The 15,212-nt window shown below is 52.1% G+C and overlaps 1 protein-coding gene across 4 annotated transcripts; it reads right to left on the reverse strand.

Annotated features, from left to right (window-relative positions):
- Positions 1–1,853: 1,853 nt before the first annotated feature.
- Positions 1,854–15,090, reverse strand: SERPING1 (serpin family G member 1). Of its 4 annotated transcripts, none has more exons than XM_084631586.1 (9): positions 15,019–15,090; positions 13,994–14,049; positions 12,436–12,520; positions 8,379–8,831; positions 6,865–7,002; positions 5,933–6,136; positions 5,423–5,565; positions 3,533–3,752; positions 1,854–2,835 (listed from the first exon to the last, which is right to left on the reverse strand). In XM_084631586.1, the coding sequence occupies exons 2-9, from the start codon at positions 14,036–14,038 to the stop codon at positions 2,585–2,587; spliced, it is 1,539 nt and encodes a 512-aa protein (XP_084487712.1). In that variant the 5' UTR covers positions 14,039–14,049; positions 15,019–15,090; the 3' UTR covers positions 1,854–2,584. The 4 variants fall into 4 exon arrangements, with proteins under 4 accessions (XP_084487712.1, XP_084487710.1, XP_084487713.1 ...); XM_084631584.1 differs by having other exon boundaries at positions 12,436–12,523; XM_084631587.1 differs by lacking the exon at positions 15,019–15,090 and adding an exon at positions 14,738–14,793.
- Between the last annotated feature and the right edge of the window lie 122 nt (positions 15,091–15,212).

Genomic DNA, 15,212 nt, shown 5'->3' on the forward strand with positions numbered 1-15,212 from the left:
TGAAAAGTCTTTTAAAACTGAAAAAATCAAAATGTTTTGAGTTTTTGAGCCTTTTTTGAGTTTTTTTTCCCTAAATGAACAATTTGGTGAAATCAACACAAATTCATGAAATATTTCCAGCTCACTGAACTTGCTCCAGACGAAGGTTTTGGCTGAAAAATATCACCTAGTTCTAGTCAAGCCTCCAGAGTCACTGATTTAATGTTATTGCTTTAACACCTGAGAAAGGGATCTGTGGTGAAGACCTAAGGACCAAAGGTTCAAACCTCCATGCTGGGAGCCTTCATAGGCTTTTCTGTTTAGCTCTTTCCCTGCTTTATAAGCCTGGCTTATTTCATTTGCATGACACAGACTTTCCAAGCAGTTTGATGGCTGGGGAATGTTGTGATCTCTCAGGAATAGGGGGTGACCTGCAGCAAAATCCAGGTGTTCTGTAGTTTGGCAGCTTTTGGAGGGGCGACTTCCTGACATTTCATTCTCCCCCCCTCTCTCTCTTTGTTCTGCCCAGCAGCCATCAGCAGCACCGTACCCATCCTTCTGCGAAGTGGCCTGGCCCTTTGCTGGCACCGGGTGGAGGGAGATCACCACTGGGCCTCAGCTCTCTAAGGAGCTTCTTGAGTATTTGAAGCAACTGCAGTTCCCCTGTGGCTGAAGACACACTTGTGTGCAGCTGGTGTGTGTGAGTGTATGCAAAAGGTGGGCGTAGGGGCGAGTGTGTTGAGGGTGGTGTGTTTGTGCATTGCTCTGTGTATGTGTGTGCATGTGTGTGGTGGAACAGTTAAGACCGTGGGTCGAATTTTCCAACATGCCTATGGGACGAAAGCATTTTGGCTCCAGACTTCCATTGATTTCAACAGAAGTGAGACGCCCCCTTTGTGGCTCTGGGCCTAAGTCCCGTCTCCGAAAGAGACAGACACAGGCGCGCAGTCCCACTGAGACTCTGGCTCCCGAGGGCCTGAATCACTTTTGAAGATAGGATTTAGGAGCCTGGGTCACTTGGATGCTTTGGAAAATGCACCCAGCGCTCCAAGCCCAGCTGGAAACCAAAAGCACCTTTGTAGTGAGGAATGTAGCTCACGAGAACAAGAGGAATACCCTTTCCTGCGCCCCTTGGCGCATGACTGTGCATCTCTTCATCCATGCTACTAATAATTATATTTCATATCTATTGCCTCTCTCACCTTCCCACCGGGGTGTGGCCCCCCTCAGAGGCTTTGGTGGCAAGTATATTTTTAAATAAAACACACAACTTTTCTAGTCCTGCGACCACTGTATACCGCATCTCAGCTCTTTGGCTCATTTGTATACAACATGCTGGCTGGCTGGCTATACCGCAGCAGAATATGCTCAGTCCTCAACTCGGCCAATCCAAGCGCTGCATGCTAATTTCCGCTTGCCTCCAATGGGTGCCGCCCCCAGCCGTCAAGCTATTGTTGAGTGGACTATACCACCTGGAGAGTGGAGTGGGGCTGCCCCATTGGATATGGTGCTAAATATGGGGATTCCTTAGGGCAAGAAAAGAGATGGAGTGGGGGGCAGAGGGAGGCATCTGCTGGTGTTATGGGATCTCTCATGTACATGTATGTAGATCATATTAGGATCTTGGCCTAGGAAATCCTTGAGCCAGGTCCTTCCAGGGGAATTCAATGTGACAACAACTTGCGTGGGGAGTAAGTAGATCTGGATAATGACCCCTCAAGGCGTTATTTACCCTTGTGCCCCTACATTTACCACCCAGGGAGTTAACCGGACCAGTGAAATTAGCCTCACCCCCTCCACTCCATAGCGTTTGCCCTCACGCAGCCCTTCTGGCTGCAGGCTCTCTGGGAGGTGGGAAGGAGATGCCAGGAAGCCAAAGTTTTCAGACTTTATTTACTGCTGAAAGAGGCAGCGGCTGCTGTGAGGGGGACAGAGTCAAGGGAGTGGGAAAAAGGGACCCCCCACAGATCAGCTCTTCCCTGTACATTTCAGAAGGTCCGAGCCTGGGATGGTCACAGGCTACAGACAGTCAAATGGGGAGAGGGAGGAACAAAGGGGATGAGGGGAGAAGAGAGAGGGAGATGGAAGGAAAATCCAGAGAGAACAGACTGTGGTGATGAATGGGGTGTATTGGGAGATAGCTAGATAGAGGCTACGTATTGGGGATGCATGGATAGATAATAATAATCCCTAGCTCATCTACAGTCCTTTCCTTCAGCAGATCTCAAACTGTTTTACAAAGCAGGTCAGGATCATTATCCCCATTTTGTGGATGGGGAAACTGAGGCATAGAGCTAGACCGTCCCTTGACCAAGGTCGCCTAGCAGTAGAACATAGGTCTCTGTGAGTCCCAGTCCACTGTGCTAACCACTAGGCTACACTGTCTCCCAGGTCAGTCCCTTGATAGATGCTGTGTGTGAGATTGATAGCGAGGTAGAACGGAGTGCATGGGGATGCATGGATGGTTATGTACGGAGGGAGAAAGAGAGAGAGAGAGACAGACAGATACCCCCCACACCAAAGCGTCACAGCCAAGCAACACTGTTCAGTGCCTGTGGCACCAGGGCATACCATGCAAGTGGAACTGGGCATGGAGGGGGCTGGGTCAGACTCTGGGGTCGTTGACATGGCCCATGAACATGGGGAAGCTGTGGTTGTCATTCCACAGCACGAAGAAGAAGGGCTGCTGCACATCGAAAACCCAGGCGGTGCGGGCCACCGAAAAGGCCGTGGCAGCCACGGCCTCCACCCCTTCCTCATTCAGTTCCAGCATGGCCCGCTGCTGGGCGCTTGTCACCAACAGATCCTCTGCCTCTGAGATGCCGCACAGGTTGGAGTCATAGAAAATGCCGTAGTCTGGAGAACAGGCAGAGATGGGAGGATGTAGAAGCCACACCTCAGTCCCCAGGAGTCTGTCCCAGTCCTGGAGACCCCACCCTCACCCCGGGTAGAGACCAGTGCCAGAGATCAGCCATGGAGATGGACCACTCTGAACCAGGGGAGCCCATGATACATCCAGTGGCCTCATGGGACCAAGAGACATGGGACTGATCAGCTATGGGAATGGGTCATTCAAAACCAAGGGAGCCTGTGATGTGTCCAAAAGTCAAATGGAGCCAATAGACATTGGTGTGTTGGATTGGCCATGGAGATGGATCACTCGAAACCAGGCGTCCATGATCCATCCAGCAGTGTCACATATCCATCAGACATGGGATAGATCAATCAAGGAAATGGGTCACTCAGAACCAGGGAGCTGTAGGGTCGGTCCATGGTCTGTCCACTGGTCTCACAGACCCAGTAGACACTGGTGTGGTGGATTAGCCATGGGAATGGGTCCCTCAGAAGCAGTGGTCTGACTCCACCCCTCAGGAAATGACATAATTGCTCATCCATTCCCCTCCAGGAAGTGATGTCACAACACCCCTGCTCTGATGTCCCTTCCTGCCCAGCAGGGGAGTGGGCTCTCTTGCCTCTTCCCCTCCCACCCCTAGTACCCACCCAGCCCAGCCCCTGCTGCCGCCATCCACCACCCGTTCAGCACCATCCTTACCCATCTCCCCCAAGATGTCCATGAGGTTGTGGGAGCTGTCCAGCTTCAACTTGGGCAGGCTCACCACAGTGGACTTGAAGGGGGAGTCCATCAGCTTCTTCATCACCGCAGTGAAGGTCTCTTTGGTCAGCTTCCGCTCCACCTCAGCGAGCATCTGGGACACATGCTGGGGCACGATGACTATGAGGCTCATGTTGTGGGACAGCTGCAGCCGGCCAACCTTGGGGGAAGATGACACAAAGGCCTCTCTGTGCTGAGGGCCTGTCCTCAGCCCCGATCAAACGTCCCCGTCTCCCGTCCATCCCTTCCTGTGCCACAGCTGGGCCCCCATCACCCCATCCCCCTATTCCTGGAGTCCTTTCAATGGGACCTCCAAGACACCTGCGGGCGTGAACAAGCAGCATGTCACTGATTGCAGTCTTGGTCAGCTGGGGATCAGGCCCTTTGGGCCTACACCTACCCTGCTCCACCAACTGCAACCCCTGAGAGCCAGGGAATGGGTACATGGAGCCTTTGCTGCCCCACTCCCCATCCCTGGGACAGCATCCATTTCTCCCACATGCTTTTGTGTCCCCAAGTCCCGCCCCCTTCCCGTTCTTCATTCTGTCCACTCCCACGCCTGGGCAATTAGGGCTGAGTGACACTTTTTCATCAAACCATTTTTTTTCAACCACATTTCCTCCAAAACTTCCCACCAAACATATTTTGGGACAAAACAGTGGAAAATGAATATTTTCCATTAAATGGCTTCAGGTTTCAAAAGCCAGAAATGTTGCTCACTGACTTTTTAAAAAAAACTGAAAACAAATATTTTTTGCCAAAATCAAATTAAAAAATGTGTTTGAAACCAAAGAACACTTTTCTTCTTTATGTAAACCTGTTTTTTTAACCAAATCCTGTTTTGTTCAAACAAAAGACCAATTTGGTTTCTTACTGAAAATTTTCACCCCATAAAAAACGGATTTCCTTTTTAACAGAAAACTGATTTTTTTAACCAAAAAGCATTAGATTGTTGCTCTTACCAAACCCATGTTTACTTTCTACCCAAAAACCACTAGAAAGGATAAAAAAAATTCTTAAAGAAAACCAATTAAAAAAAAAAATTCTTGCCAGAAATCAATTTTCTTTCGAAACAAAACACAGTGGTTTTAGAGCACTAAACTCAGTGTTTTCCCTGCTAACAACTGATTTGCTTTCTAACAAAAAAATTGATTTGCTGACAAATTGAACTGTGTTAGTTTCTCGTTTAAAAAAGTCACGGCCAAACAAACCAACCAACCCTCCCCCCACCCAAAATATCTCTGAAATATGTGTTGCCTGGAAATCATGAAGGAAACAAACGTTTTTGGACTTTTCCAACAAAAAATCTTGGTGTTTTGTGACCAGCTCAGCAAATAATGCTAGGGTCAGTTGGAAATGTGGGACAATAAGGACTTGCAGTTGTCAATGCTGACCATCTCTCTTAGGGTCTTATCCCAGCACCCAGCACCAGAATATCTGGGTGTCTTTCATGTAGAACCAATGCTGTGCTGGAGAAAAAGCTTCCCGGGCAATTACTGGATCCACGCTCTGTGGAGCCATGGATATTGGATGCCATGAGTTGAGAGTCCTCAGCTTGAGATCCCCACACCCCACCTGCACCTTGAGCATGCTATTCTGAGAAGCTGGCTTCACTCAGATGAGATGGGAGGTGGGGAGGGGAGAGGAGTGTGGAGAAGGGGGCACAGGGGACATCACTAAGTGACATTATGGAGGAGGTGTGATGGGGTGGAAAACAAGAAGGAGAAAGTGGAGAGGAGAAGGAGGGGAAAATGGAGTTGCCATTGGAAGGTAGGCAAGGCAGGGGCCAAGAGGAGAGGGGTGTGGCACAGATCACCTGCGGGGGCTCACCTTGGCCTGCAAGCTGGGGTCATTGAAGAATGCCAGTGGGTACTTCTTGCTGGTCATCATGGGCACCCTGATTGGGGCCTGGCCCGGGCGGTAGAATGTCTCATTCACTGTGTTCTTCACTTTAAAGGTCGTCTTCCATTTGGCTTGAGGGCAAAAGGACAGGGAGATGTAGCCGGGGAGCACCCTCAGTGCATGCCACAAGGGGTATCCCAGAGGAGTCCCTCGAGGGCAGGGGGCTTGAGGGGATGAGCAGCCTGGAGGAGTCCCTTGTGGCAGGGAGCTCCAGGTGGGCTCCCTGGGGGCTCGGATATCTCAGGGGACAGGTCTCAGTGGGTGCAAGTATCGCAGGGGTGGGTCTATCAGGAGTGGCAGAGGGAGCGTGTCCCTGGAGATTCGGATATTGAGGGGGGAGGGGGGAAGCGTCCAAGGGACCTGGGTTTCTGGATGGGATGTAGGGGGGCAGGGGAGCAGGTCCTGGGCATGGCACGGTGCAGTGCCCCCCTCCCTTACATTGGAAATAGACAGCGTTGAGCAGCACCAGCTGGACGTCAGGCTCCAGCTCCTTCAGCAGCCTCTTGATCTTGTTCTTGGTCACGTCTCTCACCCACTTGTTGATGAGTTGCAAGTCCTGGGTCTTGTTGCCACTCAGCTCCTGGGGCCGGCTGTTGTAGAAGCGCAGCGACTGGTTGAGGAAGGCTTCGTTCAGGGGCAGGCCTGCAAGCCGGGAAGGCAAGGGGATGAGGAACCGAATGCCATTGCTGCCCTGTGAAGCCCTCAAACTCCCCTCTGCCACCTGGGCAACACCAACCTCCCCTCACTCCCCTAACAACATCGCAAACCCTCTTCCTGACCATAGGAAGTTATACAACCCCTTGCCCCTTCCAGTGCCTCAGTTTCCCCATCTGTAAGATCACCTCTCTGCTGAGCAGCATTAGATGTCGGGGCCCTTTAGGGGAAATCGCAAGGGGATAACTTGTTTATTTACACCATCTCCACCTGTCCTGGAACGGGGTGGTCACAAAGAGCATTCAGGCTAATCCCCTTTTTCATAGATCCCAGTCCGGACTTCAATGCCCACTTCCCAGGAAGCAAGTCTGTCACCAGAATTGACTCTAGTTACAGACATGAAGGCAGAGAGCAAAGCCTTCTGCTGTTTGTAACAGCTCCTCCCAAAAAGAAACTGCATTACAAAACTAACAGCAACACAGCATGTCTCCAAAGCCTGAACACTTGCTCGCATGCTAAAAAAAAAAAAAAAGAACTTGTGAGGCTCTTTGCAACAGTACTGCCTTGGGACCCCTGCCATGACAATACCTCCTTCCCTGAAGGCATGCTGGAGAGGGGGAGTTGGAAAGTGCTTTGAGATCCTCAGAGGGAAAAGCAAAGCACTGGCATTTCTCTGCTGACCTGAGTGCCGATGTGAAGCCCTCACACACACTCACCTTGGCGGAGGAAGAACTTTGAGGCCGAGATCAAGGCCTGGGATTTGAGGAGCCGCTGCAGTGGAGTGTGGACGCAGATGAGATCTGAGGGGTAGGAGAGGATGGACTCCAGCCGTTCTTTGGTTTCGCCCCGGGCCCCTGCATGAGAAGAACAAGTTCTCAGATGGGAGGATGAAGATTGACAGGGCTGGGGAAAGGGGCAAAAACCACTCCTGCAGGGGGACTGGCCTCAGACAATTCCATGTGTGGGTAGCACTGGGAGCTGGGCTGGAGACTCATCCCCATGGGATAGCTTGGTCTCTAGGGTTTCCTTGGTTGGCTGGGCCTCCCCTTCTCAGCAGGGGCTCCCAGTACCATTGGTAACACCATCCCATCCCAGCCACCCAGCAGTGTTGCGTTGGTCCATGGCCAATGGCAGAAGGCTCTCAGTGCACCATCCCTGAGGGAGGCAGAGCTGGGCATGGCCCTGTCAAGATGGGAGTGAGTATGGGGGATTGTGGGGGGTGAGTGAAGGGGTATGTGTAATGGGTGTTTGTGAGAGAGAGGTGGGTGTGAGCGATGGCTGTGTTTGTGAGTTTGAATGTGTGTACAATAGTTGTGTGACCAGCTCTGTGTGTGTGGTGGTTTTGTGTGTGCAATGATTGTGTGTGTATGTGTCAGATGGCTCTGTGTGTGCTGACTGGATTTGTGTAACGGTTGTGTGTGTGCACGTACACAGTGGTTGTGCATGTGTGAAATGGTTGTGTTTGCGCATGCAATGGCTGTGTGCACAATGGTTGTGCATGCGATGGTAGTGTGTGCATGCATGATGGCTGTTTGGTCCTGTGATGTTTGTGTGGACATGTCTGGTGACTGTGTGATGGGTGTATATGTGACAGGGGTGTGTGTGTGTGTGCGTGTGTGTGATGGATGTGGGTATGCACGATGGGTGTATGTGTGACAGGTGTGTGTGAGATACCTGTAGATATGCGTGAGAGGTATATGTATGATGCGTGTGTGTGTGTGTGTTTGTGTGAGACAGCTGTGGGTGTTATGGGTGTATGTGTGACATGTGTGTGTGTGTGAAGGCTGGGTATATGTGTAACAGGTGTGTGTGTGTGACAGCTGTGGGTACATGTGGTATGTGTATGTGTGGCTGGTGTGTGTGCAACAGGTGTGGGTATGAATGATAGGTGTATGTGTGACAGGTGTGTGTGTGACAACTCTGAGTATATGTGATGGGTGTATGTGTGACAGGTGTGTGTGTGTGACAGCTGTGGATATGCGTGATGGGTGTATGTGTGACAGGTGTGTGTGACAACTCTGAGTATATGTGATAGGTGTATGTGTGACAGGTGTGTGTGTGACAACTCTGAGTATATGTGATGGGTGTATGTGTGACAGGTGTGTGTGTGTGACAGCTGTGGATATGCGTGATGGGTGTATGTGTGACAGGTGTGTGTGTGTGAGACAGCTGCATCTGCGTGTGCGTTGACTGTGTGTGCAACTGCTGTGTATGTGTGCACTGCCCTTACCCAGCAAGAGGTGCGAGAGCGCCAGGGCCACGCTGAAGGGCGAGAAGACCACGTTGGAACCAGTGCCTTCCACCTCGGCCAATTTCGAATAGAACTTAAGTGCAAAATCAGTCAGCGCCGTTGCAACCCTGGGGCTCTCCTCCTTGGAGTCGTCCCCACAGGTTCCCCAGGGGTCACTGGGTGGGCACCGCTGAGGTGTTGTGATGGGTGCTGTAGTGGTTTCAGTGGTCGGTGCAGCAGTGGGCTCCTTGGCTGGCTCCTTTTCTAGCTCCTTGGCTGGCTCCTTGTCTAGCCCGTTGGTCTGCTTCTCGGACAGCTTCTTATCTAGCCCCTTGGCTAGCTCCTCGACTGATTCCTTGTCTAGCTTCTTGGCTGGCTCCTTGACTGGCTCGTTGTCTGGTTTGTTGTGTGGCTCATCTAGCTCCTTGGCCAGCTCTGTGGTATTCTGGATCTCTGGTACACAGGGGAGACAGGTTTGCATAATTTTTGGTGGGGCCCAGAACAGTCCCACCCCCCCACTGCCCGCAACACCTGCCTTGTAAGCCAATATACAGTAACTCCTCACTTAAAGTCGTCCTGGTTAACGTTGTTTTGTTGTTACATTGCTCATCAATTAGAGCAGTGGTTCTCAAACTTTTTTTTTCACGGACCACTTGAAAATTGTTGAGGGTCTCGGTGGACACTTAATGATCTTTCCAAATGTTGTTTGTACCGTTAGCTGACTATTGTAAAGCGCTTTGGATAAAAAACCCTTAACATTTTTTTGTTCTACACATAAAAGCACCAACTCATATTTTAATATCAGTATGTCACGGAGCCCCCGGGCGATGCTCTGGGACTGCTCCCCACGAAGCCAGTCAGGACTCTGGGGAAGTCTCCTTTCTGTGAGCAGCCTGTCTGCAGGACACACAGCTCACACAACTTCCACCTTGCTGGGTCTGACCTGGGAGCATTCAGCATCCTCTGCCCCTCCGTGCGCTTCCCACAGCGAGTCCGCCCAGGCGGGCTCCTGGGGAAGCCAGAGGGTCCTGCACCCCAACTTTGCAGTCAGACATGACTCTTAGCCAGCCAGTAAAACAGAGGTTTATTAGACGACAGGAACATGATCTAAAACAGAGCTTGTAGGTGCAGAGAACAGGACCCCTCAGCTGGGTCCATTTTGGGGGGGCAGTGAGCCACACAACCCCGTCTGCACTTCACTCTATGTCCCCAGCCAGCCCCAAACTGAAACTCTCTCCAACCCCTCCTCCTCTGGGCTTTGTCCCTTTCCCGGGCCAGGAGGTCACCTGATTCCTTTGTTCTCCAACACCTTTAGCTCTCACCTTGCAGGGGGGAAGGGCCAGGCCATCAGTTGCCAGGAAACAGGGTGTTGGCCATTCTCTGTGTCCAGACCCCTGCACACACCTGCTCTCTAGGGCTCTGCAACAATCATACACACTTATCCCACCACCTAGATACTTAAGAACTGCATAGGGGAAACTGAGGCACCCCCCCAATATTCAGAGGAAACATTAAGAACAGTCCCGCTTTGTCACACAGTAGTCTTAACCTTTCTAATGAGATGGATGTACCCTCTCTCCCCTACCGCAGCAGCCCCTGAGCTGGGGCTGGGAAGGAGGGCTGTCTCTCCCCGGCAGACGCAGCCCTGGAGCTGGGGAAAGTCGCCTCTTTCTCTGGCCGCCGCAGCCCCTCACGACACCAATTCCCCCCACCCTCTTTTCTCACATGACTGTCCTCTCCCACCTACCCCTTAGTTCCCCCAAGACCACCACCTGACCTTACAAGTGCATTTTCTCCAGCGTCCAGGCACTTAATTAGTGGAGCCAGGCCTGCACAGCTCCACTAATTAGGTGGGTGCCCTTCATTGTTTCATGTGCAGCCGCCCAGGTGTGCACCTTAGAAGGAACTATCCACGGACCACCTGAACGGAGCTCGCGGCCCACAGTTTGAGAACCTCTGAATTCGGGAACATGCTCATTTAAAGTTGCGCAATGCTCCCTTATAACGTTGCTTGGCAGCCGCCTGCTTTAACCACTGCTTGCAGGAAGAGCAGCCCGTTGGCGCTAGCTGGAGGGGGCTTGGAACCAGGGTGGACCGGCAGCTCCACTGAGTTTCCTGTGCGGCAGCAGGCTAGCAATTGCTAGGAAGTTCAGCTGTCCCTCTCCCCACTGCCCTGTGCTGCTCCTGCCCTCTGCCTTGGAGCTGCTCCCAGTAGCCTCCTGCTTGCTGTGCATGGGGTGGGAAGAGGGGTGCTAATGTCATGGTGTGTCCCCCCCGCTCCTGCCCCCTGTTCCTTTACCCCATCCACAGAGCGGCGGGCGGGGGGGGAGTCAGGGCAGACACGACAGGGCTCAGGATGCTGGCAGCAGCTGCGGTCTCAACTTGCAGATCTAAGCTATTACCAGCAGGACAGTGGGTTTGTGTGTGGGGGGGGTGGAGGGTGAGAAAACCTGGGTTTGTGCTGGAAATGGCCCAACTTGATGATCACTTTAGATAAGCTATTACCAGCAGGACAGTGGGGTGGGAGGAGGTATTGTTTCATGGTATCTGTGTGTATATAATGTCTGCTGCAGTTTCCACGGTATGCATCTGATGAAGTGGGCTGTAGCTCACGAAAGCTCATGCTCAAATAAATTGGTTAGTCTCTAAGGTGCCACAAGTCCTCCTTTTCTTTTTTCTTAAAATGGCAATGGACTTAGAGTGGGGTCAGCGTACTTAAAGGGGCAATGCACGTCTCTATCTCTCACACACACACACAGGTTGTGTGTCTCTGTCTCTCTCTGCCATGCTGTCTCCCCTCCCTCCATTCGTGCTGTCTTGTAGAGTGTGAGGCTACATTAGCAACAATGTGTTAACCCCTGAGGGCTCAGCTGAGTGCTAATTCATCATTTAGCAGTAAGGCATCCCCTGGGAAATATCCCACTCCCTGACTTCACCACCTCAACCAAGTTTCACAATCATCATTGCTGTGTACAGTATTTGTTTGTTTAAAACTTATGCTGTGTGTCTATATATATATATATAGTCTTTTGTCTGGAAAAAAAATTCACTGGAACCGAACCCCCGTATTTACATTAATTCTTATGGGGAAATTGGATTCGCTTAACATTGTTTAGCTTCAAGTAGCATTTTTCAGGAATATAACTATAATGTTAAGTGAGGAGTTACTGTACATTTTTTTAAATAATGTAAAAATGTGAGGGCTCTGGGGTGAGGCTAGTGATGAAGGTTTTGGGGTGTGGGAGGGGCTGAGGCAGAGGGTTGGGGTGCAGGGATGAGGGCTATGGGGTGGGGCTGGGAGGTTTGGGAGGGGCTCAGGGCTGAGGCAGAGGGTTGGGGTGTGGGGAGTGAGGGCTCTGGCTGGGGCTGGGGGCGGGACAGGGGTTGAGGAGGCAGGAGAGAAGGACTCCTCCCAGCCCTCTCCCAACTGGCAGCAGGGAGCTCCAGGGGCAGAGCCCCCCTCTTCCACCCCACCCCACACTCACGTTGCACCACCGTCACTGCACATGCTCCTAGGGCCCCTCTCAGATCCAGCAAGCCCCCTCGCCTCCCCTGTGGTGGGTGCCGGGGGGATTGCCATCACATGTGCACCTCTCCCCCGCTGCCCCTTGCCCAGCATGGTGGTACATATCTCTCAGGGACCCCTCCTGGGCCACACATGCCAGTAGCACAATCGGCCTCCCCTTCTCTCTCTGTCACACTGGAGGCAGTTCTGCAACCTGCAGACTCCTCTTTCCCTGACCCCTCCTAGATCTCCTGCCCCTCCATCTCTCCCCCATCCTCTACTCCCTTCCCGGGTCTGCAGAGCTTCTTCCTGCCAAATCACATAGAATCATAGAATAACAGGGTTGGAAGGGACCTCAGGAGGTCATCTAGTCCAACCCCCTGCTCAAAGCGGGACCAATCCCCAATTTTTGCCCCCGATCCCTAAATGGCCCCCTCAAGGATTGAACTCACAACCCTGGGTTTAGCAGGCCAATGCTCAAACCACTGAGCCTCCCCCCGTCCTCTTGGCAGGGATGGAACAGAAGGTGGGTCCCATTGTTGGCTTCCTCACCTCCTGTGGAGTCATGGCCAGTAGCTTGTAAGGTGAACTTGGAAGCAGAGTGCTGTTTGTCCCCTTCTGCGCCATCCAGCCAATCCTGCTGTGCCAACACCATAGGGGAAAGGAGAAGGATCCATCAGATAAGTGAGATCCAAGGCGTGTGATGGGCTCCTGGGCACCAACACGCAGGGCAGCATCAAGGGGAATTGGATCTGGTACCAACTAAGGGGCGATTCACTGCCCCTTGCCCCTCAGGAACTTCCTGAATCTCCCCAGCTGGAGATTCAGCTAAGTGGGGAAATCCCCAATGGGTGGAGCTACAGGGAAGTTCCTTGGAGGAGGAGTTTTCAGGAGGCAGAAGGGGGGGAAGTTCCCAGGAGGTGGAGTTTCCGGAAGGTGGAGCTCTGGGGCAGTGGGTGTGGCCAGAGCACACCACTCTGGTAAATATTCTTTGTGCAAAATGTTTTTTCAACAAAAAATGGCTTTTTAATAAAAATGGCATTTCAGGGGCGGGGGGAATCTCCATTTTTGGATGACATGGCTCAGTTAAAAACCCATTTTTTCAGTCTCCAAAAACAGAAAAATTTCAGGGCTTAGGTGAAAATGTTCAGTGAAAGCAAACATTTCTGTCCAACTGGCTAAAGTTTTTTGCTTTCCAGTTATCAGAAACCAAAACATTTTCAGTCACTAAAACCCATCATTTTTCCAGTTTTAGGTTTGTGCTGAAATAAATGAAATTTCAGAAAATGTTACAGTTTTCAGCAATGAAAACAAGTAACATCTCAGTTGGAAAATTTTCCATGAACCCCCAAATTTTTGCCGAAGCAGGTGAAAATTTTTGGGTTTCCAGCGCCTTGAACCCCCAAATTTGGGGAAAAGTAGTTTTGGTGGCCAAACATGGAATTTATTTTCCGTTTTTTGTTAATAAAAACCCAAAAGGTTCTGCAGAAAAATATAGGCAAAAATGAAAGAAAATGGTTGTTTTTGCCAATTGTTTTGCAGGTTTAATCAACCAAACATCCTCCACATCCAGAGCGCTGACCATCCCCAGATGGGCACTTACCAGTTGGCATAGCTCAGAGCAACCCCCAGGCGACTCCAGTATGTGCCAGGATTGGGGCAGAGTTGAGCAAAGACACAGCATGCTATGCTGTGCCCACTGGCTCTGGCCCTGTAGTCTGAAGAGTGGGATTTCAGGCAATGGAGCTGGTCCTGGGCTCTGCTATGGGCTTCCTGGCCTGAGCCCTACCCTACGACCCGGGCAAAGCAGGTGCATGTGGGCATGTGGTGGCACCCCATGATTCAGATCAGTCCCTGGTTCTGGCTACTTCCACTGTTTGGGGTCCCAGCTCTGCCCACTCAAGAGGCACTGACTCTCCACTCGGGAGCTGACTTTCAGGGCTGTGGGTCACCCACAACTGCCACTGACATCAGTGCTTGTCCCTGGTGCTCAGCACCTCTGTATCTCCAGCCCTAGGGTCCTTGGAGCATTCATCTCCAGCACTCAATGGGTTAAACTCCCCCCTCCCCAGGAAGGACAAGGCTCCCGCAGCACGGAGGATGGACTCACGCCTGCGAAAGTCACCAGCCACACTAGGATCAGCCAGCTCTTCATGGCAACGAATCCTGCCAAAGCAATGCCCAGAAGTCAGTGAAAACCCTTCCCACCTTTGCCCTCTCCTGGCCCAGCTGCCCACAGTGCTGGGCCTGGCTGGGGCAGGCTGGGACCCCCAGGTGCACCCCCACCCCAATGAAGCACAGTGCCCCCTCCTCAGCCTGCTCTACCCAATGCCCTTTCCATTGCACTCCCTAGGCTTCTGTCTGTCTGGCCACCCCCTCTGTGCCAGTCTGTCTGTCCTGTTTCTCTGTCCCCCAATCTCCACATGTCTGTCTGCTCACCCCCTCTGTGCCTGTTTGCCCCCCAATCTCTATATCTACCTGTTTGTCCACTCCCTCAGTCTGTCCATCCACTCTCTCTATGCCTGTCTGTATGTCCCCCATCTCTGTGTCTGTCTATCTGTCTACTTCCTTTGTGCCTATCTGTTTCTTCATCTTAGGGCCTGTCTGTTCCCCACATCTCTATGTCTGTCTGTCCATCCTCCCCCTCTGACTGTCTGTCCCCCTCATCTCCCTGCCTGTCTGTCCTTCCACACCCTTTGTCTTTTGTTCCCCCATCTCCTTGCTTTTCTGTCTGTCCATCCCTTCTGTGTCTGTCTCCCCACTCTGTGACTCTTTCAGTCTGTCTTTCTCACCCTTCTGTGTCTGTCTGTCTGTCCCCCACCCTCCCCACTTGTCCCTGTGTCTGTCTATGCACCTCTTTCTGTGCGTACGTCTGTCTGCCTCCCCCTCTCTCTGTGTGACTCTGGGTCTTCCCATTCTGTCTCTTTCGCAATCTCTCATCACATGGCCAGTGTGGATGCTAGGTTCACTCCCAGCAGCTCCCCACCCCTCTCGCTGAAAGCCAGGGGCTGAGAGCCTGAGCCAGGGAGAAGGAGGAAGAGACACCAGATGCAGAAGAGAGACAGAAGAAGGGCTGACAGAGGTGGAAAAGGGCTGCAGTCTGCCTCATATCTGACCCCAGACCCAGAGACCCACCTGCTCCCTGTGTTCCAGAGTGATCAGTGTCCAAACCCGAGCCCAGCACTCAGGGCACAGAGGGCAGTTGAGGGTGGAGCATGGGGTGGAGGGGATGCAGCCATTGGCTGGCTCTGGCCCCAGCCTGTTAAAAATTAAGGATGATTGATTCCTGTGTGATTTCCCGTAAATCGGGGGGGGGAAGAGGGGTGGGC

The sequence above is a fragment of the Lepidochelys olivacea genome (genome assembly GCF_965140295.1).
Source record: "Lepidochelys olivacea isolate rLepOli2 genome assembly, chromosome: 6".
Taxonomy (NCBI): Eukaryota; Metazoa; Chordata; order Testudines; family Cheloniidae; genus Lepidochelys; species Lepidochelys olivacea.

Bases quoted from the DNA above. Each gene is read 5' to 3' on its own strand.
- SERPING1 (XM_084631584.1), bottom strand. From the start codon at position 14,038: ATGAAGAGCTGGCTGATCCTAGTGTGGCTGGTGACTTTCGCAGGC. The intron at 7,003-8,378 runs GTAAGGGCAGTG...CTTCTCATGCAG, and splicing joins GCTCTCGCACCTCTTGCTGG to GGGCCCGGGGCGAAACCAAA. The intron at 5,566-5,932 runs GTAAGGGAGGGG...TTTGCCCTCAAG, and splicing joins CAACGCTGTCTATTTCCAAT to CCAAATGGAAGACGACCTTT.